The sequence below is a fragment of the Coloeus monedula genome (assembly GCF_965178545.1).
Source record: "Coloeus monedula genome assembly, chromosome: 6".
In the NCBI taxonomy this organism is placed as follows: domain Eukaryota; kingdom Metazoa; phylum Chordata; class Aves; order Passeriformes; family Corvidae; genus Coloeus; species Coloeus monedula.
Genome location: NC_138786.1, coordinates 39346870 through 39367389, shown reverse-complemented (window position 1 = coordinate 39367389; position 20520 = coordinate 39346870). Strand labels below are relative to the sequence as shown.

The 20520-nt window shown below is 40.9% G+C and overlaps 2 protein-coding genes across 2 annotated transcripts in view; both read right to left on the bottom strand.

Annotated features, from left to right (window-relative positions):
* Positions 1 to 647: 647 nt before the first annotated feature.
* PSMA6 (proteasome 20S subunit alpha 6) lies at positions 648 to 11765 on the bottom strand. Its single transcript, XM_082282997.1, has 7 exons — positions 11591 to 11765; positions 7519 to 7613; positions 6643 to 6724; positions 6229 to 6384; positions 3156 to 3334; positions 2428 to 2522; positions 648 to 854 (listed from the first exon to the last, which is right to left on the bottom strand). Exons 1-7 carry the CDS (start codon positions 11664 to 11666, stop codon positions 797 to 799), a joined length of 741 nt encoding a protein of 246 aa, XP_082139123.1. The 5' UTR covers positions 11667 to 11765; the 3' UTR covers positions 648 to 796.
* Positions 11766 to 15897: 4132 nt separating this feature from the next.
* The window catches only part of PRORP (protein only RNase P catalytic subunit), a 41518-nt gene continuing 36895 nt past the window's right edge, over positions 15898 to 20520 (bottom strand). The window contains exons 6-8 of the mRNA XM_082283925.1: positions 18902 to 19050; positions 18093 to 18288; positions 15898 to 16395 (exon numbers count right to left, since the gene is read on the bottom strand). Of these exons, the coding sequence (XP_082140051.1) occupies positions 16267 to 16395; positions 18093 to 18288; positions 18902 to 19050 (474 nt within the window). The 3' untranslated portion in view covers positions 15898 to 16266. The remainder of the gene's footprint in view (positions 16396 to 18092; positions 18289 to 18901; positions 19051 to 20520) is intronic.

The window sequence follows — 20520 nt, the reverse complement described above, 5'->3', positions numbered from 1 at the left end:
CCAAACCCAAAACCTCTGCAGGAGCAAGGGGAGTTGCTTCCCAGCATCAACATTGCCGTTGATGGACTTTGTCTTGGCCCCATCTAGCCCAAACATTGTTTCTGGCACAGCCCAAAGCCTCAAAACCTGGTAGGTGACTAACAGCCAAAATCCCAAAGTACACTACATATAGAATATTTTCCCTAAATAAATGTCAGGTTAGAGCTGTTTAATTATAGAAGACATCTCTTAAATGCACTACATGCACTCCCAATAAATTAGTCCAAAGGACTGGGACTCACAGCTCAAGCTTTTTCCTTCAGCTTTTGCACTAATATCCTCATATAAACCTGAGCAAGTAAGGTCTTCCTAACCTCCCTGCAATTAAACCAGTAATGTTGTAAGGCTTTCAACATCAGGCCATGGAGAGAATGAATGTGAATGGAAGAATTATCTCAAGACACACACACCACAAAAACTGATATTAATTCTACATGAGGAGCCAAATAGCTCAGATGAAAAATACAGATCAGAGTATAAAATTTCTTTAAAAATACAATTAAAAGGCAAGCAAGTATCGCAGAAACACTAAAAGTCATCAAGCATTTTTATGACAATTTCATAGAATTGGAAGTTTAAAAAATAACATTAAAAGAAGACACCAAGAATTTCAAAAACCTCTGTTTTATTTGTACAGAGTAAAATACATCATATAGCGAACACTGTTTTCCACCCATAATCTAAAACCATTATTAAATGTTTTCTTTTCACCAAACATCCTGGCCAGAAGCACAGACAATGGAAACAGGAACGCTAATTAGTCTCTCTCTGCCAGAGCTACAAGGTGCACATCAATCTCTGCTTCTGTAAGGATCCTGAAAGAACAAAAAGAAATCTTGAATAGCTTAAATGATTTTTTCCCTTAAGCTCCAATATTACAACCTAATATCTATACAAATAAGTTTTACAGCAATGCATCTTTCTGCCCTTTAAAGCCCTGCTGCCAGGGCCACAGGCTGACATTCCGATTCTTTTCAAAAATAAAGGAAGAATCAAAGGCACTAGAGATTAAGGAGGTAACAAATGATAGAAAATGAACAAGTAATTCTTTGTGAGTAATGCATTTGCAAGTTGAGACCTAGTGAGAAGGTAGCACTTGACCCTTGAGTGGCAGTAGTAAAGGGGTCATGCAGCTCCTGTGTGCTTTCTCACAAACACTGAGCTGTTCTGTTGTCCTCAGCACACACCACCAAATGCAAAACCAGCCATCACCACCGTGTCAACCTTAAAAACGTTAGGAAGGAAGCACTTAAAAGATTGAACCTGTGGACCCCAAATGCTTGAAGCCTCTCTTCAATCCCCACTTACCAAGCAGTTAGACTACACTAACAGAGGACTCTGTCCCCCATTTAACTGTTCCTCTCTTTCTTAAAAAAAACCAAAAAACAAAAAACAAAAAAAAAACCAATAAAAGACTAAAGCAGAAATAACTGAATCCCTCTGCAGCAAGCCAGACTTACCTAAATTTTAGGTAAGCCAAACTTGGAGGGTTCTTTTACATTATAAAAAATCCCCAAAACTTTTTCTCCCACATTTAATTCATACTTCTGCAGCTATAGACTGTGTTGTGAGAAGGCTGCCAAGTACACTGTATCCCATGTGAAGCCTTCCTGCCCTCAGCAGGAAGCCTTCCAGGTATCTTGATACACTGACCAAGCAATTTTGGTGCACACAGTGCACTGCAGGCAATAATGGAGGAGTGAAGAAATAGCAGGTGCCTTGCTTTCATGCTAGATGGGAATGCAGCATACTCAGAAAGTAAATAGTTCAGCCATTTTCAAGTCACTAGTGATTTTTTAAATCCATGATCTTTTAATCTTACCAAATTTAAATACAGTATTTCAAACCATACAAATCCATGATCTACTGACTACATTTTAGATGTTCAGAAATGCTAGCAATTAAAAGATGAGCAAGAATAATTTAAAGATTCAATTTAGAAAAGGATTAAAGAATTTAAGTGACTTGTAAATATTCCATAATATAAACCAGACTTTACTGCATTAGTTAGCATTACTATGATTTGGGAGTGGACTCCAGATACCAATACTACGAACAATTTTTATGCTTCGAAGCATGAAAACACTTCTACACCAGATGTAACTATATTTCAATCACCAGAGGAAACAATATCCTTTTAAGAAATGAAAGAGAACACTTTTCTCTACTAAATCCTTTACCCATGTCACACATTTTAAAACTGTGGGGGTTTTTTTAGACAATGTTTTCCACCCCTACACATTTTGAAGAGGTACAAGTGAAAAACCCTTCAAAATTTCAACCTCTGAAATTTATCTCTTTTTCTCAATTTACAGTTACATAAGAAGGTAAAACTAATTGCACACAACCAGAGAAACACAACAAATTTTATCAACACTGACCACTTACCTGAACTTAGGATTTTCCACTGTGACTACACCAACTTCTATTTCTGAAGGTTTGAAATCAATGGATAGTACAGTAGACAGGCATGTTATTGCTGTCTGAAAGATGACAAAACCCCCTATCATTAAAAAGAAAGCACTAAGGCTTTTTTTTCTTAATAGACATAGCATTAACAACTACCCTTCCTTCTGGTTTAAAGTTATTTCCTTTCACTTCAAAATCTCAGCTTAGAAGTTCCAAATAGTTTCCCCTTGCTACAGAATACAGTCCCTCTCCAGCCCTTTCCCTAAAAGGCCCTATCTACAAAAAGCAAAGGGACATGTTTTCATAGCAGAAAAAACACAATGAAACCAAATCATTTTATCATGCAAAGATACTGTCTGAAATGCCTTCTAAGATTGTTTTAAATGTTACTAGAAGTTAAGTCATACTGGTATCCTCAAAATCAAGCACTGTAGTAACCAAACACTAGCTATAGTGGGAGTGCTACAATTATAGAATCTGCTTCATCTAACCTAAAGCAAAAAAAGCACATTCGATGACTATTCAAACACTTGGAGAATACTTTCAAGCGATTTTCTGGTCGGAATAGCTATATTTGCTCTGGCAGCAATACAGAACTGTAGGAAAAGAGGAAATGCCTAACTGCATTTCTCTACATTGCAAGCCTACATGCAGCATATTCATTAAAAATACTTTTAACAAATTTTCATTTCCTTCTGCTGGCCTACCTCTACTGTTTGTTCATATGTCCAGTCAAATTTCTTCTTTACTTTCTTTTCAAGAAAGCTGGTTGACTCTGTCTGTTTAACTCCTGCAGCTGTGGCCTTGAATCCACAATAGTAACCTGCTGGATCACACTTGTATACCTGAGGGCCATGTTCTTCATCAATACCAATCAAAATCATACCTTGAAGAGAAAATTTGTTAATTTATTTATTTCCCCAACTTCAGCAATTTAATTCAACTGAAGAACAGAATGGATACCGCTCTCTGCGAAAAAACATGCAGGCACAGCAGTTCATCTTTGGGAATCAGTCCCGTACCTGGAGCTGTGATTTCCTTTTTATCTCTAATTTGCCTTTTCTTACCAGCATCACATTACCAGGTGTGCAACTCCTTTTAGCAGACACTGTGTTTTTGTCATTCCCAAAGAAGGCTATTCACTAAACATACAAATGTTTTTGCCATGCTCAGTGTGTAGAGAACCACAAAGTCAGGGAATACAACAGTTTAATCCTGATACAAAGTTTACCCAGCCACAGCTCACATCACATTGTGTTATATGACACAAAAGTGTAAACAATAGTTCTATTACCATGTCTTTTTCTAGAAAGCAACTTCACAAACATGCTGAAACTAATAGAAATATTAAAAGACCAAATTTATCTTTCTTGTTTGTAATCCTGAAAAACACTGCATTGCATACCTTTTCCTCTTTAAATTAAAAAAATCTGAAATGAAAACTGGAAACATCAGGACATAACTGAGTCTTTGAAGACCATCTGACTAAGTGTTTGGAGGCTGGATAGTTTTCAAGTAACACAAACTGACCACGTCACTAAGATGCACCTATGTTCACCCTCACTTCTTGATTTACAGCTGCATTGTCTCAATATGCATATTAAAAAAATAAGTCAAAAGCAATACTTGCAATGAAAACCCAAAACAGAACAAAGTAATGTAGCTTTTAACTAGTAGTTAGAGCTGATAAACTTCTGAGCAGCAATACAATAGAAAAAAAATCCCCTCATATTTTCAAAAAAGGATAAGGGAAGTTTAGAAAAATATATTTTTATTCATGTATTTTAAAAAATAAATTTCCAGTAGTATCAAGGCATGGGAAATGCCATGGGAAGAAAAAAGCAATCCTTCCTGAAAACTACAAGCACACAAGCATAGGAAAATTGCCCCATCATGGAAACTGTGGTGTAACCCTGAATGTTGCTTCTTTAGTCACAAGTCTTAGTGCCTACTACAATTACAAGAAGTGATTCATCAATTCTGAAACTATTCTCCTTAAAAGGAAAAAAAAAAAAATCACCAAAATCCAACCAACCAAAAAGAAACCCAGACAGAATGTTTAATGAAAAAGTAATTGAGGAAACCTGTTAAGTCTTTTACCTCAGTTCCTGAACAGCCTAACAGCACAGTTATAATTTGCTTACAGCCAAACATAAGAGAAAAAACAACTCAGAACCAACCGCAGAACACACAGATGACCAGGAATACCTACAAAAAATGACTCAACACACAACTTTTTTTTAAGCTTGCTATAAAACTAGACATGTAGAAATATTTGCAAGGGAAATATTTTTAGGCACTTTTTCTCTACATTATATATATGATGGCTAAGTTAGGATCAAAAATTATGCAGATCTGTCCTATACATACTACTTAGATAAAAAAGTCACAAAACCTGCACAAGGATAATTGCACTCTGCATCTCTCTTTTAACAGTGATGTTTACCCAATGTATTGGGCTTGCATGGCAAGGTCTTGGTAGTGAGAGGACTACAGGGCTGGCTTCTGTGAGAAGCTGCCAGAAGCTTCCCCTATGTCCAAAGGAGCCAAAGCCAGCTGGCTCCAAGGCCAACCTGCCGCTGGCTGAGGCTAAGCACATCCACAATGGTGGTAGTGCCTCCGGGATAATGTATTTAAGAAATAAAAAAGAAGGAGATTGCAGACAAAGAAGAGAGGAGTGAGAACATGTGAAAGGAACAACTCTGCAGACACTGAGGCAAATGAAGGAGGGAAGGAACCGCCAGAGCTGAGATTCCCCTGCAGCCTGTGGAGAAGACCATGGTGAGGCAGCTCTGCCCCTGAAGCCTATAGACATCCATGGTGGAGATACATGCACCTGCAGCCCCTGGAGGAGCCCATGCTGGAGCACGTGGATGCCTGAAGGAGGCTGTGGCCCCATGTGAAACCTGTGTGGTGCTGTGGAGAAAGGAGCCCACATTGGAGCAGCCTGTTCCTGAAGGACTGCACCCCACGTAAGGTGGACTCCTTCCTGGAGCAGTCTGAAAACACAACTGCAGCCTATGGGAAGGACTCGCTTTGGAGAAGTTCATGGAGGACTGTCTCCCGTGGGAGACACATTGGAGCAGGGGAAGAGTGTGAGGAGTCCTCCCTCTGAGGAGGAAGTAGCAGCAGAAACAATGTGCTACAAACTGACCACAGACCCCATTCCCATCTCCCTGTGCTACTGTGGGAGAGCTAGACAATCAGGAAAAAAGTTAAACCTGCGAAGGAGGCAGCAGGAAGTTGTTTTGAAGATCCGGTTTTACTGCTCAGTATCCTATTTTTATTTGCTTGTTAATAAATTCAATTAATTTCCCCAAGGCAAGTCTGTTTTGCCCATGGTGGTAATTGGTGAGTGATTCCTCCTTGCCCTTATCTTGACCCACAAGCCTTTCATGGTATTTTTTCTCTTCCATGTCCAGCTGAGGAAGAGAGCGATGGAGAGGCTTTGGCAGACACTTGGCATCCATCCAGGGTCAAACCACCACAGACAGGGTTATAAAGATCATCTCCCGCTCACAGACATCACTGCAGTGTGAACAGATCAGTCCCCAAAGACTAATGTGAAATAGTATCAGAGAGGCTACATCATCTCAAATGCTGAGTCAATGGTAACATCATTGCTCCAATTCAAGACTTAAAACACTGCTTTCTCATTCACCTGTTCAGCCCTCTTACTCCCTCAGTTATTCATTTTGAAAATGGGTGAGAATTTCTTATATACAAATTTGCAAACTTAGACAAGAAACAGAAAAGATGATTTTCATACACTATACTTACAGCAACCAAGGGGCCTCATTTCAGCATTCTGTGTATAGACCTGAGAAATATCTGCAATCCTTTTACACAGCATATCCACAGGGATGTCATATCCATACTTGTACTTCCAGTTAGCAGCCTCATAGCGGGCTCTCTGCACCTGGGATCTGCTGTCAGCTAGACAGAAAGAACTAATATTAATTTCACTGAACATGTACCATGTTTATTTCTAGCATTGCCTGAGAATATAAATTCCAGGTCCAACTTTACATTGTCTTTAAATATATCCATTAGAAGTAGGTAAATTCTCCAAAACCAGACTGAGTGGAACAAATCTCCTAGAGCACTTATTTATTTTATATGATGTAACGCTGGTAAACTACATAAAAAATCTGACATATTTTAGATACTTAAAAAAGATGGTGAATTAAATACCTGTCATTCCTGTCATCACACAGCCAATATTTTCAGTAATCTTGAATAAATGAGTCACTGTGCTGGAATCCAATAACTTGTCCTAAAGAGGAAACAGAAATAATGTAATAGCAAACACTGTCCTTGAAGTAAAAAGAAAAAAGACAAAAAAGAAAAAAAAAACAAGAAAAATACCCCCAAGACAAACTCTGAATGCTCTGTTTTTTACAGAAAGGCCCAAAAGGACCCATAGCAGCTAAAAACTGTCTTTCAGGCTTTCCACTTTTTACTGCTGTAGACATGAGAATGGGGAAGACATTGGAGAATGGGGAAGATTAAAACCACAGTATCTGGAGAAGGATAAAATCAAGAACATGATCAACAACACAGTCCTCTTCTCTCTGAAGAAACTTTGAGAACCCACATACAAAAGCTTGCTCTCTTATTGCATGCTGGCCTTCAAACATAAAAGAATTTCCCCACTTTATCAACAGTACATCATCACTGAGCTGAAACACTCATTAAAACCTGTTCTACATGCTATTGGTATAACATTTGCTCAGCAGGAATTAAAGAAATCAGGGAACTGGTTATGAACAGCTCAGCGCTTACAAGCCAGAGCAATGAATGCACGCTCAATTCAGCAGGAGCAACTTCTATTTTAGCTTTACCCCTTCAACAACTACAGAGAAGAGCAATATTGCAGTACTTCGTGAGAAAATGTACAGTTGAGCACTACATGGAGCTAGAACTTGTAAAAAGCAGAATGATAATTAGATATCCAGTTCAAACAGCTATATGTCAGTGCTAATAAGTATAATATCAGTATTGCTGAGTCTCACCCCCACCTTTTTTTTCCTCTCCTTCCAGACTTCCCCTCAAAAACAGACTACTTACAGGTACTTTCTTCTGTGTTACAATTACTGCAGAATCTTTCCCACGAACAGCTACAGATGTAAGTCCACCTTGGTTTATGGCCTTAAACGCATATTCTAGAAAAATATATAAATGTTAGTAAAAAACTTGTGTCAGAGACACTAGTATAATAAACTCTGACACACCTTCCCCCAACACATGAATCTCGCCAACTTATGGCCTTTTTAATACTTTAATACTTGTGCAATACTTTGTATCCTTACGGTCTTTAGTACAATGTGCATTGACTCTCTTCACAAAACCACTGCCACTGCTTCCTTCAAATGTTTCTTATAATTTGATTTTTTGTTCAGTTCAAGCTTAACAATAACAGAATAACTTTTAGAACAAAAAGGCTATTCTGAACTTGATCAAAATTGTCTAACCTTAATGTACAGTAAGCATAAATTCTTACAGAATTTTTGACATGGAGTTTAGTATTTTAAAGGATATAAACTTCTCTTCTAATCTACTGATATAGATGGAAACTGATATGATAACACAGGAGGCAAAGGAGACAGGTTTTAACCTTACTATCATATTTTCTGACTTGACATTCAAACACTGCAATGCTTTTATTTGCTTTTTATAATGAAAGCTACACAGATGCCAACTAAACAGTGTTTTATTCATGTAAGTACAATGGATTAAGAAGCAAACACTGAGGTAATGATCATGAAATGATCCATGAAAAAAATTTCCCTTGATTAATGACTTCAAAAGCCTTAGGAACAACAACTTTAAAAACTGTTTGTCTGGCAACATTTGATAAACATTCAGAACTTCCTAAGTAAGTGAGTGGCAAGTTTCAAACAGCAGCTAAAAGTCGGTGAATTTTTTTGTTAGCTATGCATGTGAACCCAGAATTTAGAACATGTCTACAAACAGCATAGCAAATTGCTAAAACTATCTTAAAATAATGGGAGCAAGAAACTTGTCTGTTTTCAAAGCTGCACTCAGATCTATGGAAGGGATTGCACAACAGAAGAGTAATAATCTGAAGATGAAAAAAAGTCAAATCTTTCATCTTAATATTCAATCTGCTGAGTCAGTGTTAAGGAAGGGCTCATTGTTCTGTATTTATGGCACAGTATTTACTACTCTCAGACACCAGAGCATTTACTGGTTACCCAAATGTGCCATAAAGGATGTTCTCCCTTTCCCTCTGTAGAACTCCGCTCACCTGGGATGGTCAGCGCCAGACTACAGCAAAGCACAAAACCCAGTGAGGCATGAGCCAGCACTGCCCACAAACTGGTCATGCTTGAAGCCCCAAGCCTGGGCTTTGCAGCACTTGTCTGTTTGTCTGTACAAACACCTGAAGGGAGGGTGTAAAGCACATGGACAGAGCCAGCCTTTTTTCAGTGATGCCCAGTGACAGGATCGATTCAGAGGTGATTGGAACAAACTGCAACACAGGAGGGTCCACCTAAACACCTGAAAATATGTTTTTACTGTGATGGTGACTGAGCACTGGCACAGGTTGCCTGTACTACTCACAACCCATCTGGATGCAGTCCTGGGCATCCAGCTCTGGGTGGGCCTCCTTGGGCAGGGGCTTGGGGCCTGCTAATCTCCAGAGGTCCGTCCTAATCTCAGCCATTCTGTGGTTCTGTGACACTTAGGTGGCAGCAGGAATAGGTGCCCTCACAAACTAGTTTTTGCTTGCAACCATCAACAACCAGGCTTGCTAAACTGCAGTCCCTTCTGGCCATTAGGCACTATTATCACCTCGTTTTCAAAGAAACATGCCAAAAGGTGAAGTGGCTCTTACAATGTAACAAGTCCAAGTTGCTACTGCTGTTTTAAGTCTGTTTACTGCTATGTAAGTATTTCAGTAGCACTGCAGACAATCTCTCTCAAAACAGCAGCCCCTTGCAGTTCCCTGAATACATCACAACAGTCAGAAATTTGACTGCAGGAATTTTCTTCACCTCCCAAAACTCCACTTAGAAGAAACATCACCTTTGAAAATAGAAACTAACAGGTAGCAGGAGAACACTGATGCTCTGAGGGATTTTAACCACAGTAATGTGAAATAACTGTTAAGTTTTCTAATATGAGATCACTTCAAATGCACATGAGTTTTCTGAGCTTTGAAAGCAGAAGACAGACCTAAGACAAAGTATAGGCATTTCAGTCCAATATCACTATGCTGGAAATCTCTGTTCCCATACTGCCAAATTCCAGAAATTCCAGAATTGCCTCAAGTTTTAAGGCAGTCTTAAAGCAGCACATGTCCATGCTCATCCTTGAGAGCCCCCAGCTAATCTTAATCCAGCACAGGGACAAAGATAAAACAAAACCACCTAGATCTGGACATCTGATTGCAAGCAAACATGAGATTTCTGCCTGAGGCTAGATGCTGGGAAACAGCAACACCCATGTGCCACCAAGTCCGAGTTACCAGCCTGGCTGCAGGCAAAGTGAGCTCATTCTTGCTTGAAGTTAACTATGCACATCTACATATTTTTCTTCCTATAGCACATAGGTACTTAAAATAGCTTTAAGACAGCTTCAGACTGTGTGCAGAAGCTCTCAAATACACATGCAGATACTTGTTTCTACGACACTATTATGAGGTATGGAGGTACTACACACTTCTCATACATTAACCTAATGGCTAAATATATCCCAGAGGCAGAAAGCCAAGGCTTGGTTTCCTCTCTGCTACAGAATGCAGAAACCATTCCCAACAAGTAGTACAGTGACAGAGACAGTGAAAAGTGATGCAGACCAACCAGCCTGTTTTAATGGCAGCGGAAGGTTGGAGACCTGGCCTCTTCTGTGACAGAACCACTGACACCCTGTGTGAGGAAGGGCTGTCCCTACCACCCCTATGTATAAGGCTCACCATGCAAGCTGCTTGCAAGCATTATACATGCTCCAGATATATGACAGCACCCATATGCAGGTTATCTAGTACAGGTAACTTTCTGTCTGTGTACAGACACCTACACACAGGCACTTTCCTAATTCTTCCTTGCAGAAAGGACTGCTCGAGACTGGGCCACCTGTCCATGAGGCCTAATCCACACAGGCTTCTTCCTGAGAAAAACTCAAGGGCAGTCACAAAAAAACTATATGGCTGCCACGGGCAATTCATGCAATCCGGTCCCAGCAAAAAAGATCTCTCCTTTCCTGGAGAAGACAGCATCTGGATGATGCTGCAAAACAGTTTATCTGTCCCTGTTGTGAGGATCCTCCAGAAACACTCTCAAACTACTGTCCTGCCAGACTGTGAGCTGAACTGTGCTGTCATCAAGCATTCTACACAAGGACCACCAGGATGTGCTTCCGTACAACCTGGTGCACTGCAAAAATAGGAATAACAGAATCAGAGGCCTACAGAAGGAGCTGAAGCTTGGCTTCAGATTTTTCCAAGGAACCTGAAAACAAAGGATGCTTGCTGCTATCTCACAGGCCACAATGGACAGAAGACACGGCATTCAGGTCTAACAAGAAAGCGCATGAGTTACATCCAAGAACTGACTTTGTCACTCTGGCATGCAGGGTTTGAGGCAGTTCAAATCCCATTTCAAACAGCTATCATAGTTCCCAGATCCCAAAACACAGCGCTCCGAGGCCTGGCAAGATTCACTGAAAGAAACGCGTAAGGGGGAATAAACGCCTCTGGATAGCTGCAAGTTTGGTCTCCAAGCATCTGAAATCAAACACCGAGGACTCAGAGGAGGTCGCTCCCCGTGGCGGGGGACACTTGAGGGAGCCCACCACGGCTCTAAGTTTTCCTCATCTCATGCGAGGACCCCTTCCCCGGGCCCCACGCCGGCACGACCGGGACCGCCGCTGCTCCACGCTCCCACCAGGCTTCTCCCACACACCGCGGGACCAGGCCAGGTGGGAACCGAGACTCCCGAGCCACGGGAGGCGCCGCGTCTCCCCCCTCCGCACAGGCTGCCGGGCTCGGCGGAGCTTTCCCGAGCCGGCCACAGCCCCGCTCGGCGGGGAGCGGCGGGGGCGCGGGCCGGGGCGCGGGCAGGCCGGGCCCGTGACGGGGCAATTCGGCGGCGGCCCCGCGGGCCCGGACACGCACCGACTTGGTAGAGGCGGCCCTCGGGCGAGAAGATGGTGATGTGCCGGTCGAACCCGGCGCTGGAGCCGCGGGACATGGCGGGAGCGGCGCGGGAGCGGCGCGCGGCCGGGGGGAGCTGTCCGCGTGCAGGGCCCCGCCGCAGCCGCAGGCACCGCCGGAGCGCTTCCGGGTCACGCGCCCACCCCGCGCAGGCGCGGAGGCGCGCGCCGCTTCCGCACCGTCACGCTCCGGCCCCGGCGCTGCGCATGCCCGAGCCCCGCGGCCGCCGCGGCGCGGCCCGTCCCGCCCGTGGCGGGCGGAGTGCGGAGCTGGGTCAGCAGCGGGTTGCGGCTCTCCGGCTCCGCGGGGGTGCTTCTGATTCATGGAAACCTGAAAGCCCGTCGGACGTGCCTCAGGGAATGCGCACGGAAACAGCAGGAAACGGAATAAAAGTATCATCGCGGCATCCATCAACACTGGATAAAAGAAAACAAAACCCCTCCTAAAGTTCCAAACTAAGTATTTCCACGTGTCCTCTTCAATGAGAATGACTTTAAAGCGAATACTTAAAAAAAAACTTGTTTGAGATATTCATAGGTAGTTGTTGCCGCAGCTGCGTTATAATGCGATGTTTAAAAGACTTTTTGTCGGTGTCCAGTGCAAAGGGAAATTCCCCAAATTTAAACTCGTGAATGTATGCTCTTTTTGCCTTTCAACATCTTGGAATTCCCCTACTCTTTGTGGGAAGGCATTTTTTTAAAGTTGCTCATTTAAAGAGTTGGAAAAGTTTCGTTCTGGTATCCACACCTCTATTTAAAAATTATTAGGTGAGTTTATTCTTTGTTGAAATAACAGATAAAAGGTGGATTTTGTGTATGCCACACATTAAAAGTCTGCATTCTCAAATTTTTCAAAATACTTCTCTTTGTTTATTAATACTATGGGAGAATAATATCCCACTATGTATTACAAGACTCAGAGTTGGTCCCTTTCATTAGGGAAGGACTTTGTGGGCAGACATGAAACGTTCAAAGGTGTAATGCAAGCACTGGAACACGGAGAATGTGAAAATGTATGACTATGTCCGCTGGGTCAGACACGGAGCCCGTCTTATCCAATTCTGCGTCTCCAAATGTGGCCAAAGGGGGGATACCCAAGGTATTCAGATTAGAGAGATCCTTCAATGGTACACTCCCTGAATCCTCTCCCAGTTTCCAACCATCTGGAGGGACTTCCCAAGGCAGGGATAGTGTCTGTTTATTTAGTAACCCTTGCTGGTCTCCCCTTGAACCCCCGTGAACTTCTTGAATCCAAGACATGCCATGGCAAAGAGTTGCTCAGTGTAACAACATGTTGTGTGGTTTTGTCTGAAACCTCACCTTTTATCTGAACCTGCTATCTGCCAGTACCATTTGATGCTTTTTGTACTGACAGAGCCAAGAATGGATCCCTAGGCATTCCCTCCAGAACACTTGTGATTCTTATGACCTCTGTCTCTTAAGACTAGTTTCTCCAAGGTGATGATCCCTACCTTTACAGTTCTTCCATCTACAAAGCTTTTATTCTCTAGAATGATTTTTTTTTCCCTTGAGAAAAAGGGGATGAGAAAATGGAAGTAAGTATCAAGCATTCAGCTTGATTGCCAAATAGTAATCAAGAAAATCCTTAAGTTTGGAATAAAAGACTCAATATTTTAATTGGATAAAGGAAAGAGTAATAGTTGCTCAATACCATGGACACGATGGAGTGGAAGTCATGCTACTTTCAGGACATAGCTTCCAGAGTACAGCATTGTTTCAGAAGAGCAATCACATGGTTGTGGTTTAACATTAATCACTTCTGATCAACCATATGCAGTCAAATTCTGTGTTGTAGGATCGTGAGGAAAGCTGTTCTCACAGTCATCTTTTTAACACGGTAAGCAGTAAGTGGGGAGTCTTTGAGGTGATAACAGCTGGAGTGCAGGCTGAATCAGTTCAGTCCTTCTCAACTCTATTTTGCCAGTGTGTCTCTGTCTCCATGGCACACAGCAAGCTAAGCTAAGGGCACATTCCTTCTGATTCCTGTTCTCACTCAGTATGGTAGTAAATGGCAGTCAGTGTCTATCTGGGGGTACCAATTGCTGTGCTGTTTGGAAGAGTTGCCTTTCTGGCATTCAGCATGAACCCATGTGTAATAAATTACCTTGAATTTTTACTGTACCACTATATAAACAGCAGTAGCTGTCAAATAGATCTGCTATTAGCTATTGGCTTTGGTTTGGCTCTCACATTAATTTTTATTGCCAGTGAAACCCTCAGAATTCCTTTTAGATACTTAGAAGCAAATCCTCATATTCATTGTTATCTTGAAATGCCATATTTCAGTGATCTGAAATTTGAAGACTTCGAGCAACACAAAAATGTTATTTCACAGAGTCTTAAATAAAATTAAAACAATTAACCTCAGTCAGAACTGAGCCTCTGGATAACATGTGCATGTATGTAACAGGTATACAGCTGATAAAGTCTGTATGTTCATCACTAATATTTCCCCTCTGGTTCCAGAGAGGCCATTAATTCCCTGCAAGGATCTATAGAGAAGTGTATTATCAGCAAACATAGAAAAAAGAAGTCACAAGTCTGACACCAATGTTGTAACACCTTCCAATTGTATATTCCGTATTCCGTTCCATCATTCCCTAAATATACTAGTAATGTGTATTTAGGAAGTGTTATTATTTAGGAGGCATTACAGTATCTTTGTACAAACAGTTTTTGAGGTGAAACCCATGTGATTGATTAGGGACATGTCCTCAGTAAAAAGGAAGTAGAGGATGCATTTATTACAGTTACATATGGATATTATGCATGTCTGTTAATGACCAGGTTGAGGTAAAATACAAACTTTAACAGATGAACATGTCTGGCAATGAAATGGATATCCTGAAGGTGAAGTTTCTGCTCAGCTAGGGCTGACCTAAGGCAGAGCTGCTGCAGGGACCCAGCTTCTGCACCCTGACATTTGAACCCCATTCCCACACAGGTTCCAGTACTTGTGCAATGGTGCTAGCTGAGTGTAACAATGCCAATTCTGACCTAGCCAAAACAAATTTTTAAGACCCAGCTCTGCATTGCTTTGGGCTGCATGACCATCAGAGCTAGTACCAAACAAGGACTGTAACAGCGCTGATTCACAGCAGCTCATGCCATGCAGAACTTCATACAGAGGGTGAGGCAGCCTCGTACAGAGCAGTAGCTACTAACTAAGCAGTCCTGTATAGGAGCAGACACCTAGTTTGAAAGCAGTATTTCCACTTTAAAGGAGATGTGGCAGTTCTCTGACTTAAAGAATTGTAAAAGCAATCTTCTGACAAATTAAAAGTATTGAGGATTGAGAGAAGTAGATCCAATCTCTCTGCCTTCCCTAGTGGACTCATAGGAGCTGTTCTGTCAGGAAAGGGTCTGTGATGAACACTACCAACAATATGATGAATTTAAAGCCAAGGTTTTATGTTACCTTAAGAGGCACCCAGCTCCTCTACACTTTCTGTACCTGAAGGACATGACTGTATGCAAATCACACCTGCTGGTTTACAAACTGATAGCAGAAGTAGAACATGTGCCAGGATTGTCCTGGAAAAAAAATAGCAAGGAACATGCTTGAATGCTGAGTCCTGAGGGAGCTTGTCATGGGGCCCTGCAAGAACTCAGAACTGGAAGTTCTATACAAAAAGATCTTCATGGTTCATCTCAGTTTCAAACAGACGATTTTTGTACAAGACAAATGTGACAAATCCAGGATATTTCATCTGAGATTTATGTGGCATTTCTGTTTTTGGGGGAGAAAGGTTTGCATTAAAGCTGTAGGTGCAATAAACATACACGTTTACCACACATATGCTTACAAATAACTTAGAACACTTTTCCTGTAATTTATACTATTTTTTTGCTTTATAACTTGGGACAGATTTTATAGAAATGTAAAAGAATCAGTTTCATCCTATTATTGCCTTTAAGAATTTCTAGCTATCAATTTTAATTTTAAAAAATCCATGCATTTCCATAAGCAAATTATTGCAGTGATTCCAAATCCTGTCAGAAACGGAAAACTTAGGAGTGTGAAAGAGCCACAGACCATTCCACTGGTTGTTTTCTTATTCTTCCAAACAAATTATTGCTATCTATTGCTATAACCAACCTCTTGCATTCTATGTGATCAAGAGGAAGTATTGGGTCTGTGTGTGTCTGGCTAATGATAAATGCACCATCTGTCCCCCTTAGCTTCACTGACCAGAGGTAGACATTGTGCAACTCTGTTGCAAGGCCAGCCCCACAAACTTTGAAGGTACTTTGCAAGTCCTGCTTAATTTCTTCAACATACAGAGTTTATGCATTTCAGTGTAGATGAAAAGCTTGAGAAAAATAAAAGATAAAAATGTCCAAGCTGTAAATCCAACAGGAAAAATCAAGTTTTAATTCAAATCACAAAAATTGCCTGTAAAAATGGAAATAATGGACCTAATTCATCCCCCCTGGGCCCCACTGATGTTAACAGTTGTATGCAGGAATGATTTCGTCAAAATGCAGTCACTGAATTTTCTTTAGTTACACACCTCACACATTAATCCCATAATTGTCCTGCTGAGTTCTCCTAGCCAGCAACAGAGATTACGAAAAAAAAAAAGGCAGCTTCAGCTTGTCCAATTCCATTTTTCATCATTTCTGTTGAATGCAGAGCCATTTTCTTGGTACTTGATATGAATATTTTTCCTCAAAAACATCTTTATAGGGAATATGCCATGTATCACCTGTAGTCTGCACCACACAGTCATAATGGAAAGCAGGCTGTTGGGAAAAAACAGAGGAAAAACGGTTTTTTTTAGACTTTATACAACATATTACTAAAATATCAATTACAGGTAGTTATGACTTCCAATGCTTACCTTAAAAGTCTCCATAGTTTTATCTCTTAACAACTCTCATTTTATTTTCTTACACAAAACAAATTCTAAATTTTAGTACTGGAAAAAAAACTAAACTATCTTTCAGTATTTTGTGGTCTAGGAGTCATTATAAATTCTATCTTCCATCAGCACCAGATACTAATGATTTCAGCATAATGCACTCAATTTCTAGAAATAGCAAAATGATTGTTGTTCTGTTCAGTTAAATGAAATCATATGGGAATTACTCAGGATGTGGAGTTTATAGGCTTGAACATAGGATTTAATGACATTAATGACATCTTGTATTTGTTCTCCCAGTCTCTCTCTTTACAGAGCTGACTTGCTCTGTCCCAAGGAGATGTAAGAAAAGGAGATGTAAGAAGAGGGTTTATCACTAACACTTTCAGAAGCATCTGGTTGAACAAATAGAATAAACAATTTTTCTGTTCTATTATGTTACAGGTATACTAATTCAACATATATAAGACAAATGCAGAAGAAACATTACTGGTTGGTAATTATGGTTGTCAGGACATACTATCACTCCATACGTATAATCTTGGAAATCTACTTTCCTGTGGTAGCTTCCAGAATAACTTAGAAAACAGCTATGACTGGGAATATCAGTCATCCAAATCACTTATATGGGAATTCAGATGTGAAAATTAGTAGTCCCTTTGTACAAAAGAAAGAAACAAGGTGCACCCCAGGTAACCCAACATTCATTATGGCTCCATAAGAAGAAATGTATATATGGCAACACTGAATGAAAGGCTGTGTAATTCTTACAGACTGCTATCTCTGTTTGTAATTATGAATGTTATTTTACAATTTTAACCAGAGAAGGAAGAAAATTAATCTGCATAGGTGCAGTTTTCCTTTAAGCCAGCAATAACCAGACAGACCAGATGACAAAAAACTGCATGTAGAATGTCACAATGAATTTTTCCCTAGAAAAATCTTAAAACAGCTGCAATCCTGTTAATGTGTTGTTCACAAGGACACATGTCTCCTAGACAATAACAGTAGTATTCTGCCATAACATTACATTACTGCATTTTCTGCAGCTGAATATTAACTATAAACCTGACTGTTCTGGGCTTTCCCTCATGAAACTATACCTATGCTAGATTACTATTACAGTAAATACTGAAATACCTGTATTTTTCTGCTTCTTTAAAATAAAGATGAAATAATTTCTATTGTAAAATTAGAAGCATGATATTTTATAATACTGCTGCAGAGGAGAATAAGGGATTTCAAAGTTTAAATAAATTAAAACATTGACACTCAGGTTTTAATGAGGCCAGGAATGGTTACAGAGTTTCCAGCACTGGAAAGATTTGTATACACAAACTTTTATTTATATTTACACTGTAAGCATTTAGGTAGTATTTCTTGGCTTTCTGACAATTTTCTTGTTTGTGGCATGCTCTGTGGATCCAGTGAATTTTCAGTTAATATGGGAGTTTTGAGCACATTGCAACAAATCTATTTCTTAGACTTAACCATGATATTCTGGCATCCAGAGTTTGAAATAATGTATCTTCAGTGAATATGCTCTGTGTGTTTTCTGACTGCAGCGGGAAAACTTACCAAAAACTTCATACTCCTTCCTTCTGCAGAAGGGAAGAACACTATCTGGTGTCCACGCTGCCACTTACGGAACAGATGACGTGTCAGACTGTCGGGAAGACAAGCCTTGTGATCCCGGAGGAAGTCTCTAGTAACAAACTTGCAATGCTTGCCTGATCGGAGAGTGGCATATAACAAGAAGGCATCATCTTCAGAGCTTCACAAAACAAATGGAAAAGACAGTCATCATTCACACGGCAGTAAGTGGTTGCAGGAAGTGATTCAAATGCTGATCAAGATTTATTCATCAGCAACACTGAAAATTCCCACCACTACTCTAGTTCCCTGGTAAAATAAAAAATTACTTACCACAGGGCACCAAAAACTGGAGCGCAATAAAAATTAATTGCATGCTACATAGAGCACTTTTTTTCTCTCATCACAATCTGATAATAGGACAATATAATCTCCTGCCACAAAGTTTAAGAGTACCATGTGATGTGGAACAGAACTGCTAAAACTCAACAGTGTGTGCCCCACACAGCAGCAGACCACAACCGCACACTGATGCTACCAGAAATTCTGTAAGTTCAAGGCACTGTGCTCTTGGCAGTGGTTTTATTAGCCATAAATCCTAATAAACCACACAGCTGTCAATATGATTCTAAGTGATGAAAGTCACCTTTTACGTATTTTTGAAGCAAGTATAGTGAGGGATATGTTTCTTTCACAGAGATAGAGATACTAGTAATGGTACTAAAAACTAGAGCAAAATGCACATAAATCAGGTGTTGGTTTCTATTATATTGAGCCATTTATCTTCAACTTACATATTTTCAGCAAAGAAGAAGTCTGCCTTATTCTGCATCTCCTTCATAATCTCTCTTTTCCAATTTGAAGAGTTGATCAGCATATGTTTGCGGCCCAGCACAAGCAACCGGGCATTCTCTTTTGCCAGGCAGTTGACAGCATCAAACAGCTGCAGAAAACAAAGCAAACACAAATTTTTTTAGCTGTAAAAACAGAGTGACAGGGAACATTTTCATGTGTGTCTCAACTAGAGGGACTTTTAGACTACTCTCGTTTCACAGAGTTCTTAACTGCAATATGAATTAGGCAGTTAACCAATTTAATTCCCTAATCACAAAGAAAAAAAAGAAATGACAAACCAATTCATTGAAGGAAGCTGCTCTCAACCAGACAGAAAATACAGTGCTTGTATACGCCAGCTCTTGCAGTTTAAATGACATGAATGACCTCGGACAGAGTTGTATGGAGATGTCAGGAAGTTCCAAGACAGCTGCGGGAAGTGAATCACGCTGGGATCGAAGTAATGCCCGTTTCTCATCACGGAGCACCGGGAGCCCTGAGCACACCGCCTCTCCAGCCCCACCTGCTGGCGGAGTTGGAGAACTACACGGCCCGAGCTGCCCTGTGGGGAAGCAGCGAGCGGCAGGAGATGGAAATCCCTGACCGCAGGATTAAGGCTTTATGAAAACCACATCCAGACTGGCCGGCCACTTGTGAGCCAACACACTGAGGTGTGTTCACAGGGGCCTTTCAGCAGCCTCTTAGGGCTGTGCCTGTTCGGCAACAAGTACTTCTCAGGACAGACACTTGTGCCCGGGACTTTCCCTCCCTGCTTCACCCAGACTGAGTTCAGGGAGGACAAAGGTTCTGGCTTTCAGCATCCAGGTTATTACTGTGGAATGCTCACAAACAATGGCATTTCAGTTCGACTCAGAAAGACAGAAGAATTCTTTCTTGAGATTCATATATCTCTCATATTTGAAAGACACGGACAGTATGCACAACCACCGGGGAAAGGTATTTCCTGATTTTTACCTGCATTTGCTGCCACTATTTGTCAACATACAATCTCCTGATTATTCTTTAATCCTTCTTCCTGCTTTTCTAGCTACTTCTCTCTTCCTTGTTACTTTTTCTCCCTGTAATACCTTCAATTGCCCTTCTCCTCTTGCTCTTTTCCCTCCTTTTCTTCTATTTGTGATCCTTATCGTTTTTTGGTATCACTCACTTTTGGTTCAGGGAAAGAATTGTTCATGTAACTGTTGTGTGCCATTTTACAATGCATTTTGTTTCATCTACCTTCAAGTACCAAGAGAAAGGAGTGGCCCCACTCAGTCTTCTCTCAACACTCAGTCTTCTCTCAAGATGCACATTCTCACTACTTCTGTTGTGTCAGATCTATGTCACAACTACCCACAAGCTCACTAATCCAACAAAAGACATTTTTTTTGTAGGGTTGAGCTTGCAGCAACCCAACAGACAGACTTGAGTCAAAGGTTCAATGACTGATGGGAACACATTGCTGGAGGTGGTGAGGACAGGAAGTGTGGGACTGCCCTTCACAGGAAAGGACCTGCAAATGGCTCAAATTGATGCCATGAATCTGGATCTGAGATCAGGGAGAGAAGGCCAGAAGATT